Raw genomic sequence first — 16691 nt, 5'->3', positions numbered from 1 at the left:
TGCTTACAGGCTCATAAACAGTTAAGAGACCCTTACTTGAGGCTCTCCTGGGAGCTGGAGGATGACCTGTCTGACTGCGGGAGAGATGCTACACTGCCAGAATTCTTCAAGTAGGTCTGGAGGCTTCTTTGATAGGGCGGCTCAAGAGAATTGTACAATGTCTCAGCTTCATTAGGAAAGTGATTTCTAAGACCCAGATAAGCCCTGCAAAACAAGAGAATAACCACATATAAGTGCTCTGTACTTTAACGTGTGGAGTCAGGAAATAAAGATTACAGAATGAACCAGAGATGGGAGGAAAAGAAATTTGGGCTGGAAGTATGTAATGCATACAATACTGCTCACTAAATCATAAAAGAAACTAGCTACTCTAACTGAATTTATCTTCTCAAACATTGAAGATTATCCTCTGAAATTCTGGCATTCACTTACATTTCTGGGGGGAAGCAACAGAGTTTCTTTTCTGGCCTACTCACTAGTAAAAGTGCTGCAGTTGTTTAATGACTGACTTAACAGGGGGAGAAGATGGGGAGGATGATTATGCAGCTATATCAACCTTTACGATTCCTGTTTCAGTAGAATCCTCCAATGCTGCAAAACAGTACTAATTGCCTCAATTTTCAAATGTCTTTTGCAAAAGAAACTAAAAATTAATTTAGGACTCCAAGAACAAAAATATCAGTTTTCAACCTAAGTTGTGTACTCTTCCTTGGCGACATCAACGCCTCACCCCCAATTAGAGCCTTCTATCACCCCAATTAGAGCCTTCTATCACGCCGAATTTTTCAGAGCAAAAGGTAATCAAAACTCACTTTCTTGCCTCCACTCTTGCTTCTGCATCAGCATCATGAATGCCCTTCTTGATTGTTTCAACCAAGACCGCTGCATGCCTAGAAGAAAGACATTTTTCATGCTATTTTTCTCCAAGTTATATTCTAAGAAGTAGATTTTTAAACTTTAATTCACATTTCTCTAAGTAAAAGACAGCTGAGAGTATTTTTTCTAAGATATGAACAATAAACATAAACAAATGCTTAAGAGCACTGATGACAGAACTGCACCCTCTGTAAAGCTTTAGGTAAGCTTCCTCATTCAATATACAAGAATTATAATCTATAATCATACATCCACCTATCATAATATAAAATTTATTTTAAAATACTTTTTTTAAGATACCTACTTTCGTGAAATGGAAAGTCTATTTCCCCTACTACACTGAAAGTAATAAAATAGAAAAAGTTAAGATTAGTAAGCTTGCTTTCCTAGAAATTATACTCCGAAAACAAGTCCTAAATGTCAACACATGCTCAAAGAGCAGCCAAATGTACATCAGAACAACCAAAAATTGTGATGATAAACAGATTTGTATTCAAGGTATGTTTGGGTTTTTGGGAGACGAGGGATGGTGGAGTGTTGTAGGTTTTTTTTTTTGTTTGTATTTTTGAGGCAGGAGTGGTGGTTTTTTTTTGTTTTTGTTCTGTTCTGGGGTTTTTTGGTTTTTGTTTTTTTTTTTTAAAACACGCAGGTACATACTCTGACATGAATAAAGTAATCTTCCAATTGCTCCCCTCCTCGGGAGCACCTGCAGGTGTTGAAAGGTAGCTAAGGAACTGGATGAGCTCTTCAGAGCCTTCTGTGGAGTTCCTGTAGTTCCTTTCCTCTCACTCCATACTTACAGTAGAGCTGCATGCTGCATATATGTATTGCATACAGAGCTGATGCACATACTGTTTTCCTATTTACCCAGAGAAGCTACAGTGTGCTCTTAATCATGACCAGAAAAGGTCCTCCTGCCTAATCTCACCTGCCCTTCTTTTACGGTGAACACACAAGTTTCCTCCACTCAGGAGAAAGGACAGATGCTTACATATGTGTCTTTGCTGCACAGGGTACATGAAATAAGTGAAACACTGAGAAAGTATGGTACATACTGGTCACACATAGTATAGAACAAGAGGAGGAGGGTAAAGAGAAGAGGTAACACAAATCAAGGCTGGTGCAGACAGATCTCCTTCTCTAATGAGCCACATGACCTGCTGTGCTAGAAAGGCTGGCCAACACTGAATGACATAATCCAACAAAAGGATTCAATGAAAAGACTTCTGTCTTAAAAATCATCTGCAGTTTACTCTAAGGAAAAGTATACTGGCCCATACCTTTCCAATGAGTGTGTTTGCCACTCTTGTAACAACAGGTCTAAAAATTCGAAGGAGCGCCTAAAGAGACAAACCGGAAAATTTTAGTTAATACTCATTTCTCTAATATGCTTATGGAACAAACAGTAACTTTATTCTTTCCCCCTGAGGGAAACACACATAAAACTGAAGTATGTTTATCTGTCAAACGATGACACTGGTCACCTTATTGGAGAGTTAAAATGTTTTGTATACAAAGCAAACATGCAGGCTAACTAATCTGAAACTCCCTCAGAAACAGATGTGGTTCAATTAACCATCTGTTGCTCAAGTCATGTAATTGCCCATACGCTATATTAGTTTAATTAGCCCCAAAATAACAAAAATCAAAGAAATTGAAAAATTGTACAATGATAAGATCTTAAAATAAAAAAATCAAAACTTTTAACAATTCAGCTATTAAGTCACAACATGTTTCCACAGCAGTGTACTTCTGTCCCAAAAACTATTCCCATCATTTCACCTGTCATTACTGAGTATGTAGCATAAAGGAAAACGTAAGACCATTAATAGAGGGCCTTGAATATAGAAAGAACTCCTAAAGACTTGCTACCACTGTACAAACTGAGTTATGTAACCTTATTCATTATTAATTCAGAATTCTTGACAATTTAGCAGACAGCCATTACCAGAAGGCATACTTTAAAATATGTCTGAAGCTGGATCCTGGTGAAGAAATCAAAGTGATACAGATTAGGATGATGCAGGTAACAGGTCTTCAAAATGGTAGTGGGTTCTACTGTCTCGAACCATTACTTTTCTGGTTATGTTACATCTTTGACCTGTTCTGGAGAAGCAGATTTCATTTCTACTCTGCCTAAATCCATAGGACACCTACGAGACATGGCAAGAAACCCTGAAAGGCTTTTCACTACTATAACCAGCCTACTTTTCCTTTTTTGGCCACCTTCACTGATGCTCACTGGATTGTGAGCTGCAGTACCAAAGCCACTGACAGTCTAATGCTCCTTAGTAAAGGCACAGTAAGTGGAGGCACTGAAGTCCTTTGAATTGTTATGCAGTCAAACCAGAAGTTGTAACAGGCCAGTCTAACCTAGGTTCAGATAATACTTGCTTTGGATGCAACAACATACTTGCTTTGGACGCAACAACTTAAATTCAAAGTAAATACTTCAGATGCTCAAGCTGTTTCTTGCATACACACAGCTATATTGCTTTCAAGGCTAGCATGGATCCAGAAATGGCATTAAGTGCTTTCATGAGAATCTCGTGCAGAAAATTACACACTGTCAGAAATGCATCAATTTTGTCAAGAGCCAATCCAAGTGTTTGAAGTTATCATGTTCCTGGAAAAAGCAACATGCTGAAGATGGACCCCTGTTGTTAAACCTGATAACACATCGATCTCCCACATCCTGTCTAAGGCAGCTGTTTCAATCCCACACTTCCCAACATGGTGGGTGTATTATTTTGGTACAGTATCAGACAGCCTACCTCCACGCGTTCAAAACACACTGCACGAAAGTTATGAAGTCCTCCTGGCATCAGGAGAACAAGGTGCTGGCACACACTGTATGGAGTATGCTGCAGTTCTTCAACACAAGCTAATCTTGCTAGGCCTGTCAGGTCTGGCCCTAACTATAACCAAAAGGCTCAGGCTGGTTCTTCTCTAAGACGTGTATCTGTTTCACGCTCTCCCAATGCTTCTCAATACCTATGTTGTTTATGCTCATTAGAGTGAGCAACACGGATTCAACTATAGCTCTTCTTTCCTTCTGGTTTCAAATCAGAAGGTACTTACTCAACAAATGTTAGGAACATTTTAAATTAGAATAAATCCTGCAGAACGCACACTGTATGTCCTCCGATAAGCAGAAAGTACCATTCCTCAACATCACCTGATGTAACTTCACTGAAATTAATTTTTTTTTATTTTCCTTGGTAATAGTGTTGTCTATTCAGAGTTAACAGCTATAAACCTTTAGAACTGTTTATTTTCAACACATGATCATCGTATTTAAAAAAGCAACAGCTTTAATAATTTGCAACTTACAAGGCACTCACCTTCTAACTGCAACTGATTTTGAGGTACAGTTGCTTGTTATTAAAGGTATGAGTCGTGGCACATGGGTATGCTGATGGATAAAAACAGCAATTAATGACAAAAGCATTTCTGAATTTGCACTGCACTAATTAAGTCAAACAGTATTAGCAACATAATAAAAACTGCAATCAATTAAAATGCTTACTGAAACTAAATGCAGAATACTACTAAATAAGAGACTGCTGCTACCATGTAAATTGATTAAACCTATTTTCTTCCAAAAGGTCAAGCAGAAAGCACATCCAATGCTATCAGCAATGACACCATTATATGCAATATTCAGCTGTCAGAAATCATATATGAAGGCTCAAATGTAAGTGCCTCCTCAAAGGAGCCGATGTTATTTTAATTTTCCTAAAGAAAAAAAGCGATAGGCATAGCAGTCTTAAAAATCAGAGTTATGGATCAAAAGGCAAATCAATAAATCTGAAACCATGGGCACTCTTTTAGGGATCAATCGACAAAATCAGTGCTAAAAATATTACGTTCCTTTTAACACAAAACATGTGAATAAAGCAATAGAAGTGTAACATGTCATATAAGCAAGCTTACGTATATAATTTATATGGAAACCACCTATCATCCTCATGGGAAAAGAAACCCCTGAACTCACATTTTAAGTGGCTAAGATAAAACTACAGTAAATCCAAATGCAATACTTAAAATCAGAATTAAAGCAGTCTTGCTTCAGCTTATCGTAATTATAGACAAAGTATTAACATTTTAATTCCAAGTAAGAGTAACACGGTTCAACAAATCCATTTTCAGTTCATTACTGTATCCCTTTCTTGATTAAACATGTAACTTCTAAAGCAGCCCCCAATACAGTGTGAAAATGTAGCCTTTTTTTAAAAGCGCTTAAAAAGTACAGTATTGAAAAACTCTTAATATGTCACATACCATAATTTCTCCTTAGGTTACTACTGCATGGTCTAAACACACAAATCACTCAAAGTAGAGAGATAATTATCAGCTCCCAGAGTACTGCCAACCTCAGAATTAGAGGGGAATAAGTAAAAAAAATCCCGAAGAGCCTTGCAGTTGCATTTGTTCATACCGATATAAGCAGTGTTTTAGGGGGTTTATTTGTGCTTTGCATCATTTTCAAATTGAAAAGTGGCACAAGACTGCCAGAAAGGGAACAATAAGCAGTGTCAGGGGAAAGAATAAAGCATTTTTACAGATGGAAAAACCTGTATGTTCCAAGTCTTTGGAGCTATTGACATTGTAGCTTCTAGAAAGTGCTCTGCAAAAGAATCAAAGCCTCAGGCTTCCTTTCATTCAGCTCTGAGACTGCACATTGCATCTTTACCCTTTTGAAACTGTAATGATAAACCACCTCTTAGCTCAATTGCCCAAACTGAAATCCACCTCCCCCTGGAAAAGATTTTTCCCGTCTCATCATGACACACCCTCTCCTCACCCATTTTTGGGTTTTTTACATCGGTTTCCCAATTTACTAGGAGTGAAGAAATAAATCAGACTACAGTGTTAAGAACTATCCAGGAATAATATGAAATCCAAGAAATCAAAGATGAGATGGAGCTCTTCAACAACATTGGTTTAATACAGCCTCCGTCTCTTCACGTACACTCTCTCCCACAGCAATTAGATACTCAAGCAGGATCTCAGCTGTCTAGCAGTGGCTTCTGGTAAGAGTTTTTGAGCAAAACGCTGATTCTAAAAGCTGTAATGGCTTGGGCTCTATGTATTCAACTGATCACACACTCCCTGACCAACTCTCATTTAATCCAAAGCATAGAAGTCCCAAGCAGAGTGTCAATCTGCATTTTGTTTGACTTGATATTTCTTTCTTTCTTTTTCCACTGAAACCTTAATTGTCTGGTCAGAACACCTTGCATAAGCCATTTATTGCATAGGATTTTCCTGCATCTGTGCCTCCAAATTACTACGTTAAATGACAGCTGAGAATAACAAAAAAAATCAGTGCAGCTTATGTGTAGGCTTCTCTCCAACGGAACTGAACCAATAAAGCCAGTTTAATATAATCAGTGAATCTTTTTTCATGCCGCTTTTCTGGTGTTTGATTTGGCTCCTGCAAACAACAAGACAGAGCTGCTTTCTTAAACGCCTGAGCTCGTCTACTACTATTGCAAATGGTATTCCCTCACAACTTTAATCAACCTGTTTAAAGTGTGTTCCTTCTCCACTCTCAACTCTGTGCCATTATCCATCTCACAGTACATTTTAAGAGTCTAGGGCAAAAAATGCCAGTGGCTCTTATCGCAAGTGCTAAGGCAGAGGTAATGCAGAATTTTGGAACACATTCTCAGAAGTATGGTTACAGTAAGTACAGATTCCAAAACACTTTGAGGCTAGCAATAAAAACTGTCAGTGATTAAACCACTTAGGTTTCCAACAACTTACAAAATTAAAACCACAAATGAGATCACAGTGAATAGTAGTGACTGCCCAGCACTAAGAACACCACAGCTTTTAATGCTGAAACTACAGGCACCTCTATCTGAAACACAGAAATATCAGCAGAAGTCCCCAAAACCTAGCTATCTAGGCTATATCTTGCCTCAGGCACCAGTCAGTAGCAGATGCTTAAGGAAGAAAAAAATTTAAAAAAAATCATATACAGCATTCCCCTCTTCTATACACTACAGTTTTAAGAACTCAGCACACAAAGTTCTTAAACCCAAGGATGAAAATCTCTAGTGGGCCTTTCTTCCATGAACTTGACCTTTTCGACCTAATCCATGAATGCCCAGCCTCTTCAATGTTGTATCAGAAACTCCATGGTTCTGATTTTTTTTTTTTTTTTGGTAAAATGAAATGTTTTATTTGGTTTGTTTTCTTTTTTTTTTTTTAAATAATCTTACTAGCTTCTCAACTAGTAGCTTGACTTTGTCCTTTTCAAAGTGGCACTTAAAACCAGCCACCTCTGAAATACACTTGCCTTTTTACAATTAGCACATTACAAAAACCACCATGAAAACAGCTCCATCTCTATTACAGTGATGTGGCGAACTGGTTTCAATGATAAATATTTGTCCATCTGTGAGAAAAATTACTTCTCCTTTAAAGAATTATTTATAATCCTGTATTTCAGAATTATCTCTGCTGAGAGCCACTACCTGAATATTCCTGGCAAGCAAAGTGAGAGAGGTACACCTACCCGAATAATGAATCTAATGGCTGCACACCCAGAAGTTGCCATCACTTTGGCGCTATTGGGAACCAGGTTAAAAAGAGTAGGCACAATAGCTTCAGCGCCATGATCAAACTTGTTTCCCAGAACAGTTGAAAGATGGCTATTTAGGAAAAAGAAATAAAACTTGTTAATAAAATGTGAATCTCTTAAATAAAAAAGTTCACTGTATATGTAAAAGGTTTCTTTCCAAACAGAACTTAATATAATGCAGGACTCATGGAATATTTTTGTTACTTAGCAGACACATTAAGGGGTTGAATATTAATAACTTTTGCAATGAAAAAAACAAATACCACAATTTGAAAGGCTAACTTTCTCATGTTTACATAAAACATCATAGTATTTCTGCTTTTTAACAAAGAATTTGCAGTCAGCAGAACATGAAACATTAAACATAGCTAGGTTTTAGGTAATGAAGAAAAATTCCAGGCTTTTAGGCCTGTATGAGAACATTTATATAGCACTTTCACACTGCTCCCGACTTCATATTCGGGAATGTTAGCATTATTTTCTCAAAGCCTCAATTTCCCTGGCAAGGACAGCTGTATGCTTCAACAGGTCCCCATGATTTGTTCAGTCAGAAGACCAGAATAGCAAGGGTGAACTCTGGGGCACGTCTGTTCCAGATGGCCACTGAAAAGCAGTGGTTACATTAATGACTTCCACAAGGGAAAAAGCCAAGGAAAACACAGAAGTGGGAAAGACTGCTGTGGCGTAAAAATGAGGCTTCTCCCCTTGCCCTTGAAAGTAATTTAAGTCCCCAAAACAGTAAGGGCCAAGATGTTATTGCTGTTCAGCCACAGTTTCTAAAATTATCATGGACAGGAAAGGTATTACACCTCACCAAAGTGTCCAACATTCAAAACACTACAAGGCAGCTCACTTTGTCATCACAAGCAGACACAGCAAAGTGCCATGCCAGTCACCCAAGCACAAGCACTCCCAAGACTAGCCCCAATATTGCAGTACTACTTCCAGCAGTTCCTATTAATTTATACTAAATATTCAGTGTAACGATGGTAACTTGTTCTTCACGTACAATCTGTTACAACATAAGCAACTACGTGTATATCACCTAAAACAGCAAACTCCTTTAAATGTTTTTTTATCTCTATGGCTTCAGAAGCTGACTTGACGCTTTATCATAGTCAGTGTACAGCAGTCCAGTAAGATAATCTTTCCTGTAACACCGATAAAGCATCTTTAAATCAAATTCATGCTGAGACCTAACAATTCACAAAAATGCACATAAACTGTACTTACGCTACAGTAATGCATGCTTCTCTAACCACCTGGGATCTGAGATCCTTGGCCGACAGCTTGAAAGCACCATCCAACAACCGTAAATGCTGGAAGAATCCATCATACTGTGCAGCTCCAGCAACAAGCAACGACCGAACTTTCTTCAGCTGAAAAAATTAAGACATTTAGTTTAGGACATTACTAAAATGCATTTCAAAATTAAAAAAAGTAACAACTTCATTGCAAAAATGTATATAGGCATATCTTTAAAGCAAAGCAGGTTTTAGAAATACATGGCAGTAATTAAAAAAACTGTAAAAAAACCCCCTATCACTTACATTCTAGACCTAAAGTCTTAGATCCCAGTCTACAAACATACAAATACATAATTCTGTTCACATATCTGTTTCCAAACAATAACATGCCATAAATCTGAGAAAAAAATATATATGCTATATAGACACAAACATTTTAATCCTTTGAGCGAAACTTATCATAGACACACATAAGAGGGTTGCTAGCAATTTACCTGCAGAATATGTGATTTTGCATAAATGCCAACTGAAACATACATGATGGCTTTTGGAAACGCTTCCACTTATCTGTTAGCAAAAATGTATTTTGGCCTTTTTAAAATACTTGCCCAAACTTATCTGGTGTACAGAAATTCAATGTCTAAAAATTAAAATGAAAGATTCTTTGATTATCTGGAATGTAATTGCTTTAAAAAACACATTTAAAAACATCCAGCTGCTGTGCTTGATGAAATACACCCACCCACACATGAAACTAGATAAAAAGTTTACCGCATTAGTTCGTTGATCCCAATCATGCTTGTCATCTGAGAGAATTTCCCTGATTTTGTTCAACGTTTCTTCAAGTTCTCGACTAGAATAGATCTGGAATATTAAAAAAAAAGAAGAAAATTTATATTGTTAATATCTCGGGTAACCCAATAAAGGAAAAAGATCTTAAGAAGACCGACAATACAATGATACTTCTAAAAACCTTGCCCCAAAGGTTCCAGAGATCTGAATAAGAGATATAAAAGGGCGTTTTAAGGCAAATCTTCAAGAATATCACTGAGAAATGGATATTTAATAAAAAAAAAAGCTGAAGAACAAACATTTTCCTCAAGATTTCACCTCTGTGATGATCTAATTACTTCTAGAATTTCATTAACTCAATTTTAAAAAGTATTATTCAATACATGCAGAGGTTTTAGATAATATGTTCCAAGAGTACGGCAACCCAATTTCATTTTAACACTCACTGTCATAATGATACTCAGCCAACAGATTTTAAACTGACGGAACTGTTTTGGGCCATAAACTCTCCTGCACATTACAAGAGTGCATGGCTCTATGAGGGCCTAACAGGGCTGCCAGTCAACATTAGAATTAAAAATTTGTCAAAAAAACAAATTGAAGCCTCAACAGCTTCCATGCATATTATTACTTCAAGCTTTTCACTTACTAACTTGCACAGTCAGTAAACAAATGTAAGGAGCATTCTCCACTCAGGGTTCTCTAAACAGTAATTCCACCAAAACTGATGCGTGACCAATCTAATCATACATCAGTCACTATTTGATAATACATGAACTAACGCATTTATTGTTAAGTGTACACATAAACCAGACTTTTAAGGAAGAAAATTGAAAAAAAGTAGTCACGAAAATGTATTATTAACATTAGAGATAAACTGACTTCTCCTGGACACAAACCACAGAATGCTCTTCTCTGCCACCACCGAATATGTAAAGTTTAAAGGGTTTTGAGCTTGTTTTTTTCCCCTCCAGACTAAGAACAAGTGGAAGAGAATATGAAGTGAATTACTAACCAGAAACTTGATCTGGCCAGATTTTTTTCAAGAATTTATTTTTACCTATAGATAACACTTTTTTTTTTTTGATCATAAACCCAATGGGTTGCACCAGGTTTGCGTGGCAAAGTTTTGGTAGCAGAGGGGCTATGGGGTGGCTTCTGCAAGACATTCCTAGAAGCTTCCCCTAGGTAGAACAGAGCCAATGCCAGCCAGCTATAAAATGGATCCAGCACTGGCCAAGGTCAAAGCCCATCAGTAAGGGTAGCAGCACCTCTGGAATAGGGCAGTTAAGAGGGGAAAGTTGCGGCACAACAGCAACAGAATCCAGAGAGAAAGGTGAGAATATGTGAGAGCAATAACTCTGCAGACAACAAAGTCAGTGAAAAAAGAGGGGGAAGAGGCTCCAGGTGTCAGAGCAGAGACTCCCCTAAAGCTCGTGATGAAGACCACAGTGAGGCAAGCTGTCTTCCTGCAGCCCATGGACATCAACGATGGAGCAGATATCCACCTGTAGCCTATGCAAGACCCCATGCTGGAGGAGGTGGATACGCAAAGGAGGCTGTGATCATGTGGGAAGCCTGTGCTAGAGCGCACTTCTGGCACTACCTATAAGCTGATGGAAAGAGGAGTCCATGCTGGAGCAGGTTTGCAGGCAAGACTTGTGACACTGGAGCAGTCTGGTTCTGAAGAAATGCACCTCATGGAAGCAACCCACTCCGGAGCAGTTAGTGAAGCATAGCAGCCCATGGGAAGGGCTCATTTTGGAGAAGTTTGTGGAAGACTGTATCCATGGAAGAACACCATGCTGGAGGAGCAGGGGGAGACTATGAGGGGTCCTCCCCCTGAGAAGAAAGGAATGGCAGAGACAATGCCTGATGAGCTGACCACAACCCCACATTCCCTGTTCCCCTGAGCCAGTGTGTGGGAAGAGGTAGAGAAAGTCAGGAGGAAAGTTAAGCCCAGGAAGAAGGGAGGGGTGGGGGAAACGTGTCTTAAGATTTAGTTTTCACTTCTCATTATCGTACCCTGATTTGGTTAGTAATAAACTAATTTTTGCCCAGGTTGAATCTGGTTTGCCTCTGACGGCAATGGGTGAGTGATCGCTCCCTGTCCTTACCTCAACCCACAAGCCTGTTAAACTTTCTCCCCCTTGTGAGGAGAGGAACTATGGAGCTGGGGATGGCAGGTACAATTTAGGACTTCAAGGAAACTCATACCCTTCTAGAACGAAAGCTGCATGCCAGCAAGATAACTTAGGTAGCCCCTAAATAGCAGTGCCTGATGGTCCCTCATTATTTATTTAAATGCAAGACAATTTCTGTAAGTGTAAGAGAACAGAGCACATTAAAGAACAAGGACGAATGGTCAGGGCATCTTGCTTTGCATAAACTGCTAAAAAGCACTGGTCTCTTGAACACATTGTTTATCTTGTATATATTCATCTTTTATGTTATTACAAAAAGATCTAGGAACATCTTTCTTCTGTTCTACAGCTAAGCTGAACACGTACTTTCTACACAATATTTTCCTGAGCAACTCACAATTATGATATGCATTGTTCTAAATACAATCTAGTTTTCTAATTTCCTGAGCATATCAAATGAATTTAACCTACAGTAAATATGGGACCTTGACTCCATTGACAGCTACTATTCTTCCATGGAACATGGCTACGGAAGTCTCTATATTTCATTCTGTAATATTTAGAAGGTGTTTTACAACTATGCTGTAGAACATTTGCATACCTGCATTGTAAGATAAACAGGGTAGGAAGCACTTCAGAAACAGACATATTATTACATTAAGGGCAGTTTCACCATCGTGTGGAAAACAATTTATGACTACGCTTTACCAACAAAACTGAAATTTTTATTTCCATAGAGCTGCATAAGCTTTTCCAGGGTAGACTGCGGAAGCAGCTTTGCAGTTCTACACACGAGACATGATTGCCTCCATAAAAACCCCAAAAACCTACTCCTCATGATCACCGTTTTCTTCTTCATTACAAGTCAATAAACATATGATGCATAACTTAAATGAGTAAATGATTTAATGAAAACAGCGTGCCCAAGCATAACAGACTTTCTACTCCATTACCCATAAAATCGAACATGAGTTTTGTATCACCATTTAATACACCTGCATATAATACTTGTCGCATAACACTAACGCACTCTAAAACTAATTCTATCCTATTATGAGGAAATATTACATGCGTCTTGGTAAGCATTTTTATCAAATTAGATTTCCATTACCAACAAAAATTCTTCTTTGCCTTTTAAAAGAAGTGGCGGAAAGTAGTCACTGATTAAATACGATAGAATTTCACATCACAGTGACCCTAAAGCCATCAGAACATATGACACAATTCAACCTCCTGAGGCTCCCCCTTTACTATCACACACCTTGTCCTGTCTCCTTCCAAACTAAAGGTTTTGACATACAACAAACCCTACAAGAGGAAATACAAAAAAAATTATCTGTCAGCTCAGCAGCCTGTGTCAGCTCCATCAAAGTGCAACAACATCAAAGTGAAGCAGGATCACACCTTTTGGTGGCAGCTAACTGACGTTTGTTTAGTGTGCACATGAAACTTTGTCTGAAGTTTGAGTCATAGTAGAAATACCTTTTGTGAGCTGTCTCATTGAGTAGATCCTCAGAAATAGGACGTTTTCTGTTGCCAGTCTATGTATTACCAGAGATCATGGGCTGTAGTAACTGCCACAGGATTAAACCAAGCCAAGCAACAGACAAGCACAGAAGCAACACATACAATGGGTTTCTGTCTGCCCTATTTGCATGTCTAGGCAAAGATTTATTTTTTTTCCTTTAATTACCTGGCACAAACAGAATTGGATCTATGCAAGTTCTGCTACTAAAACTGGCATTGTAATGAGAAATTAAGAAAAGTGGCATAAATTTATCTTGTCATGATATTAAAACACTAATTCTGATGAAAAATCCCAAACTGTTAAGGTTGTCCATACCTGTATTAGTTCCACAGGAAAGAAAGGTAATATTTTAATAATTTTTTTTTCCTTGCCTTTGATAAATTATGCTTTTAGAAGGTAAAGACAAAATTGTGTTCAGTGACTTAATACATTCTTTCTTTATAAGTTCCTATGTCATACATACATAAAAGAAATTAAATTTGTTTTGAAAAAAATTTTAGCTATTAATGGGAGTTACTCCCAGTAACTTGAGCACAGATTTTTTTTTTATTATTTAAGCAAAAAAATAAAAAAGAGTTGTAAAAACATTATGGTTATTATCTTAAACATGAAGGCACAATCCCCTCACCATAGTCCTTCTTTTTGGCACACAGATCCATCACCCATATTCTTCATAAACTGCTACCATAAACCATACACTATAAATGGGTGTATCTCAAAATCACCCATATTCTTCATAAACTGCTGTTATCCATTAGAGGGCAACATATACACATCATTAAAGGCAATTTCAACATCAAATACAAAAAAAAATGAAAAGCTCAAACACAAATAAGAGTGACAACTATATGGATGGAAAGTAGTCCCAATATGAAATTACAAAATAGATACGAGTAAACTGTGGTATTACTAAAAAATTTATGGCGAGCAGTCATTGGAACAAGGCAGTCGAAAGGCAGATACACTGCTGGGGGCTTTTAAGAATGAGTTCAACATATACACACCATAAACAACCTCAATTCACTTTATCAATCCAGTTGCACTTCATCTTGATCCAGAATTGAATCCATTTTCGCATAATATAGTTCCCCTCCTACACTCATTGAAGCCACTACTAAAATCCACGAAAGATGCAGAAATGGGCCCAATAATGTACAAACAATTCACTCTCCCCATTCTAACAAGTTTCCTTTGCTTTTAGAATAAGCGGGCAAATTATAAGTCATAAACATTCTTTCTTCACAGGGTGTGGTAGAGAAACTTCTCTCTCCCTTAGTAATTGAAATGGTCTTAGAATGTTGGATCTGCCTCTTGGAAAGGTCGGAGATTGCCCACAACCAGAAGCATGAAGTCGGACAGTAGGGAGTCATTATTTCTAAGGACACCAAAAAACATTCCCACTCCACTGGCCCCCTTCTGGTTTTTTTTTTTGTCTTTGTCAGCAGGTCTTTCTTATATTCACACCCACAAAAAAAAAGGAAATTATTTTGGTGTTGGTTACACATTTTTCCCCTGCAGCCTCAAGTGAGGTTGAGAAAGTAGGTCTTTCTCCTCCACCTCTTGCAGTTTAGGCATGACCACCTTTCTAGGTCATCGATCAGTCAGACAGAAATTCACACACACACTGGTCAACTACACAGTTACCCCTCTTTCATTCTTGCAACACTATTAACCAACTTAAATGATGAGAGAACTCTGGGACTGCACGCATTAAGGCGTTAAACTACAGACAGCACATTTTCTGTGCTGAGTAGTATGGCTCTGTTCAACATAACAGGAATAAATAATATCAAGAGCTTCATGTTTCTGCCCTCTAAAGAATTCTTAACTCAGAAGGCAAAGAAACATAAAGCTCTTACAGATTAAGACAAAGATTTCCTCCATGTGACATGAACCATGGAGATAAAGCATCCTTTATAAAAGCAGGCACTATTTCTGCCTACAGAAGGAGATCTAACAAGTAACTACAGTACCATCTTGGGAAATAGAGATAGAACAAAAATACATATCAAGAGTAGGGAGTCACACAAAATCCTTCTGAGATTTGAGGACTGTGGCTGACAGTTTTTGGTTTTGTTCCACACTTCAGCTGCTCAAGGAAAGCTTATTCAAAATAGGTCTAGGAAGACACAAGCATGTTAAATGACTCACTGCATGAAAGCACCAAGTATGTGTACTTCCCACACTAAAAGAACAGAAATTAAAATCTGATCTTTCAAATAGGCGTGCAACAAGTTCATTAGTGTTCAAATAAGGCACCAGATCTTAGGGGTTTTTATGTATTGCTAGAGATGAGGACACATATGCCAGACAAGCATGATGACAATTCAGGCACTCATATTTGAAAATAAAATTCTTGCTTTTTAAATTATTTCCCTTTATTATTATTACTTGATTATCCCATGAAATTGCAGTCCTAAATTTTCCAAGCAATATGGAAATTTTTTCTTATCAAAATTAAAAAGAACAACTGTTTTCAGTTGCTCCCTGGAAAAGATTAAGAAATGCAATAGTGGATTTTAGCTGAAATACAATGTGGTTATAATTAGGACAGTAAAAAGAGGTGGCTTTTTGGTGACTAAACAACTGGAAACAGCGAAGAGCTTTCCATGGGCACTGTAAATGAAGTATACTAGAAAGAAAAGTACCAACACTTGGTTAGAAGACTGTAAAATTATCGAAGTTTTAAAAGTAGACTGATTTACAGCATTGCAAATGCATATTTCTGAAAACAAACATGAGTATACACAGCATCTTACCTGTACAGTAGGAACATCTGTAAATGCCTTAATGAAGTCATCCTCATCCACAGCTCCAGCTCCTCCTTCTTTAGAGGAACCTACATAAACATGAAATAACTTTAGCAGTATGTAATGCATGTCAAGGTTTTCAAACTGACATAAGCGTCTTTCACAATGGCTATTTTCAAATATTTAATATAACTTACACAAATCTGGAACATTCAACCTGTATAAAATTGCAAGGCCTTGATCTCCGATTTCTCCATGAATGAGAAAAAAAGTTAAACTGATGTTTTTCAAGAATGAACAATTGTGAACAATACCCAATTTGACAAAACTAATGTCTTCATTTTATTATTTTTCATTTTGTGTATAACACGTTTTGTACAACAACCCTCCAGTAGTCATCTCTATAGAATTCTGGCACCTGCATCCTGATAATACAAGCACACACCCCAAAAGCACGTAATTTCATATTATTTACCAAAGAAAGAGTTATCTGTCATTACATTGAATTCCTCAAGACAGATTTCCACATTAACATATGTGCCACAAGCAATCAGTCCTTTTCAGTCAACCTAGTCTTGGGTTTTGTTGATTGTTTAGTTTGAAATCCTGCATAGAAGCCCTACATTTACATTGTGCCCTCCAGTATTTTCCTCAAAAACTAAAAAGTGTGAAGCGTGTTTCTCAACCTCAAAGCACCAAGAATTTCAACAAAGAAAGCAATGACACAGTGAAGGGAACGTAGTGTTGGAGCAAAATCTT

The 16691-nt window shown here is 37.6% G+C and overlaps 1 protein-coding gene across 41 annotated transcripts in view; it reads right to left on the bottom strand.

Annotated features, from left to right (window-relative positions):
* CLASP2 (cytoplasmic linker associated protein 2) overlaps nt 1-16691 on the bottom strand; it is a 155966-nt gene that overhangs the window by 57663 nt on the left and 81612 nt on the right. For all 41 annotated transcript variants that reach the window (XM_054060001.1, XM_054060006.1, XM_054060003.1 and 38 more), the window contains 8 exons: nt 15942-16021; nt 9490-9582; nt 8705-8850; nt 7406-7541; nt 4221-4291; nt 2157-2216; nt 813-890; nt 37-204 (listed from right to left, as the gene is read on the bottom strand). In XM_054060001.1, the coding sequence (XP_053915976.1) occupies nt 37-204; nt 813-890; nt 2157-2216; nt 4221-4291; nt 7406-7541; nt 8705-8850; nt 9490-9582; nt 15942-16021 (832 nt within the window). The remainder of the gene's footprint in view (nt 1-36; nt 205-812; nt 891-2156; nt 2217-4220; nt 4292-7405; nt 7542-8704; nt 8851-9489; nt 9583-15941; nt 16022-16691) is intronic.

The sequence above is a fragment of the Cuculus canorus genome, chromosome 2 (assembly GCF_017976375.1).
Source record: "Cuculus canorus isolate bCucCan1 chromosome 2, bCucCan1.pri, whole genome shotgun sequence".
NCBI lineage: Eukaryota > Metazoa > Chordata > Aves > Cuculiformes > Cuculidae > Cuculus > Cuculus canorus.
The sequence above is the reverse complement of the archived record's forward strand: the minus strand, read 5'-3'. Positions and strand labels throughout refer to the sequence as shown.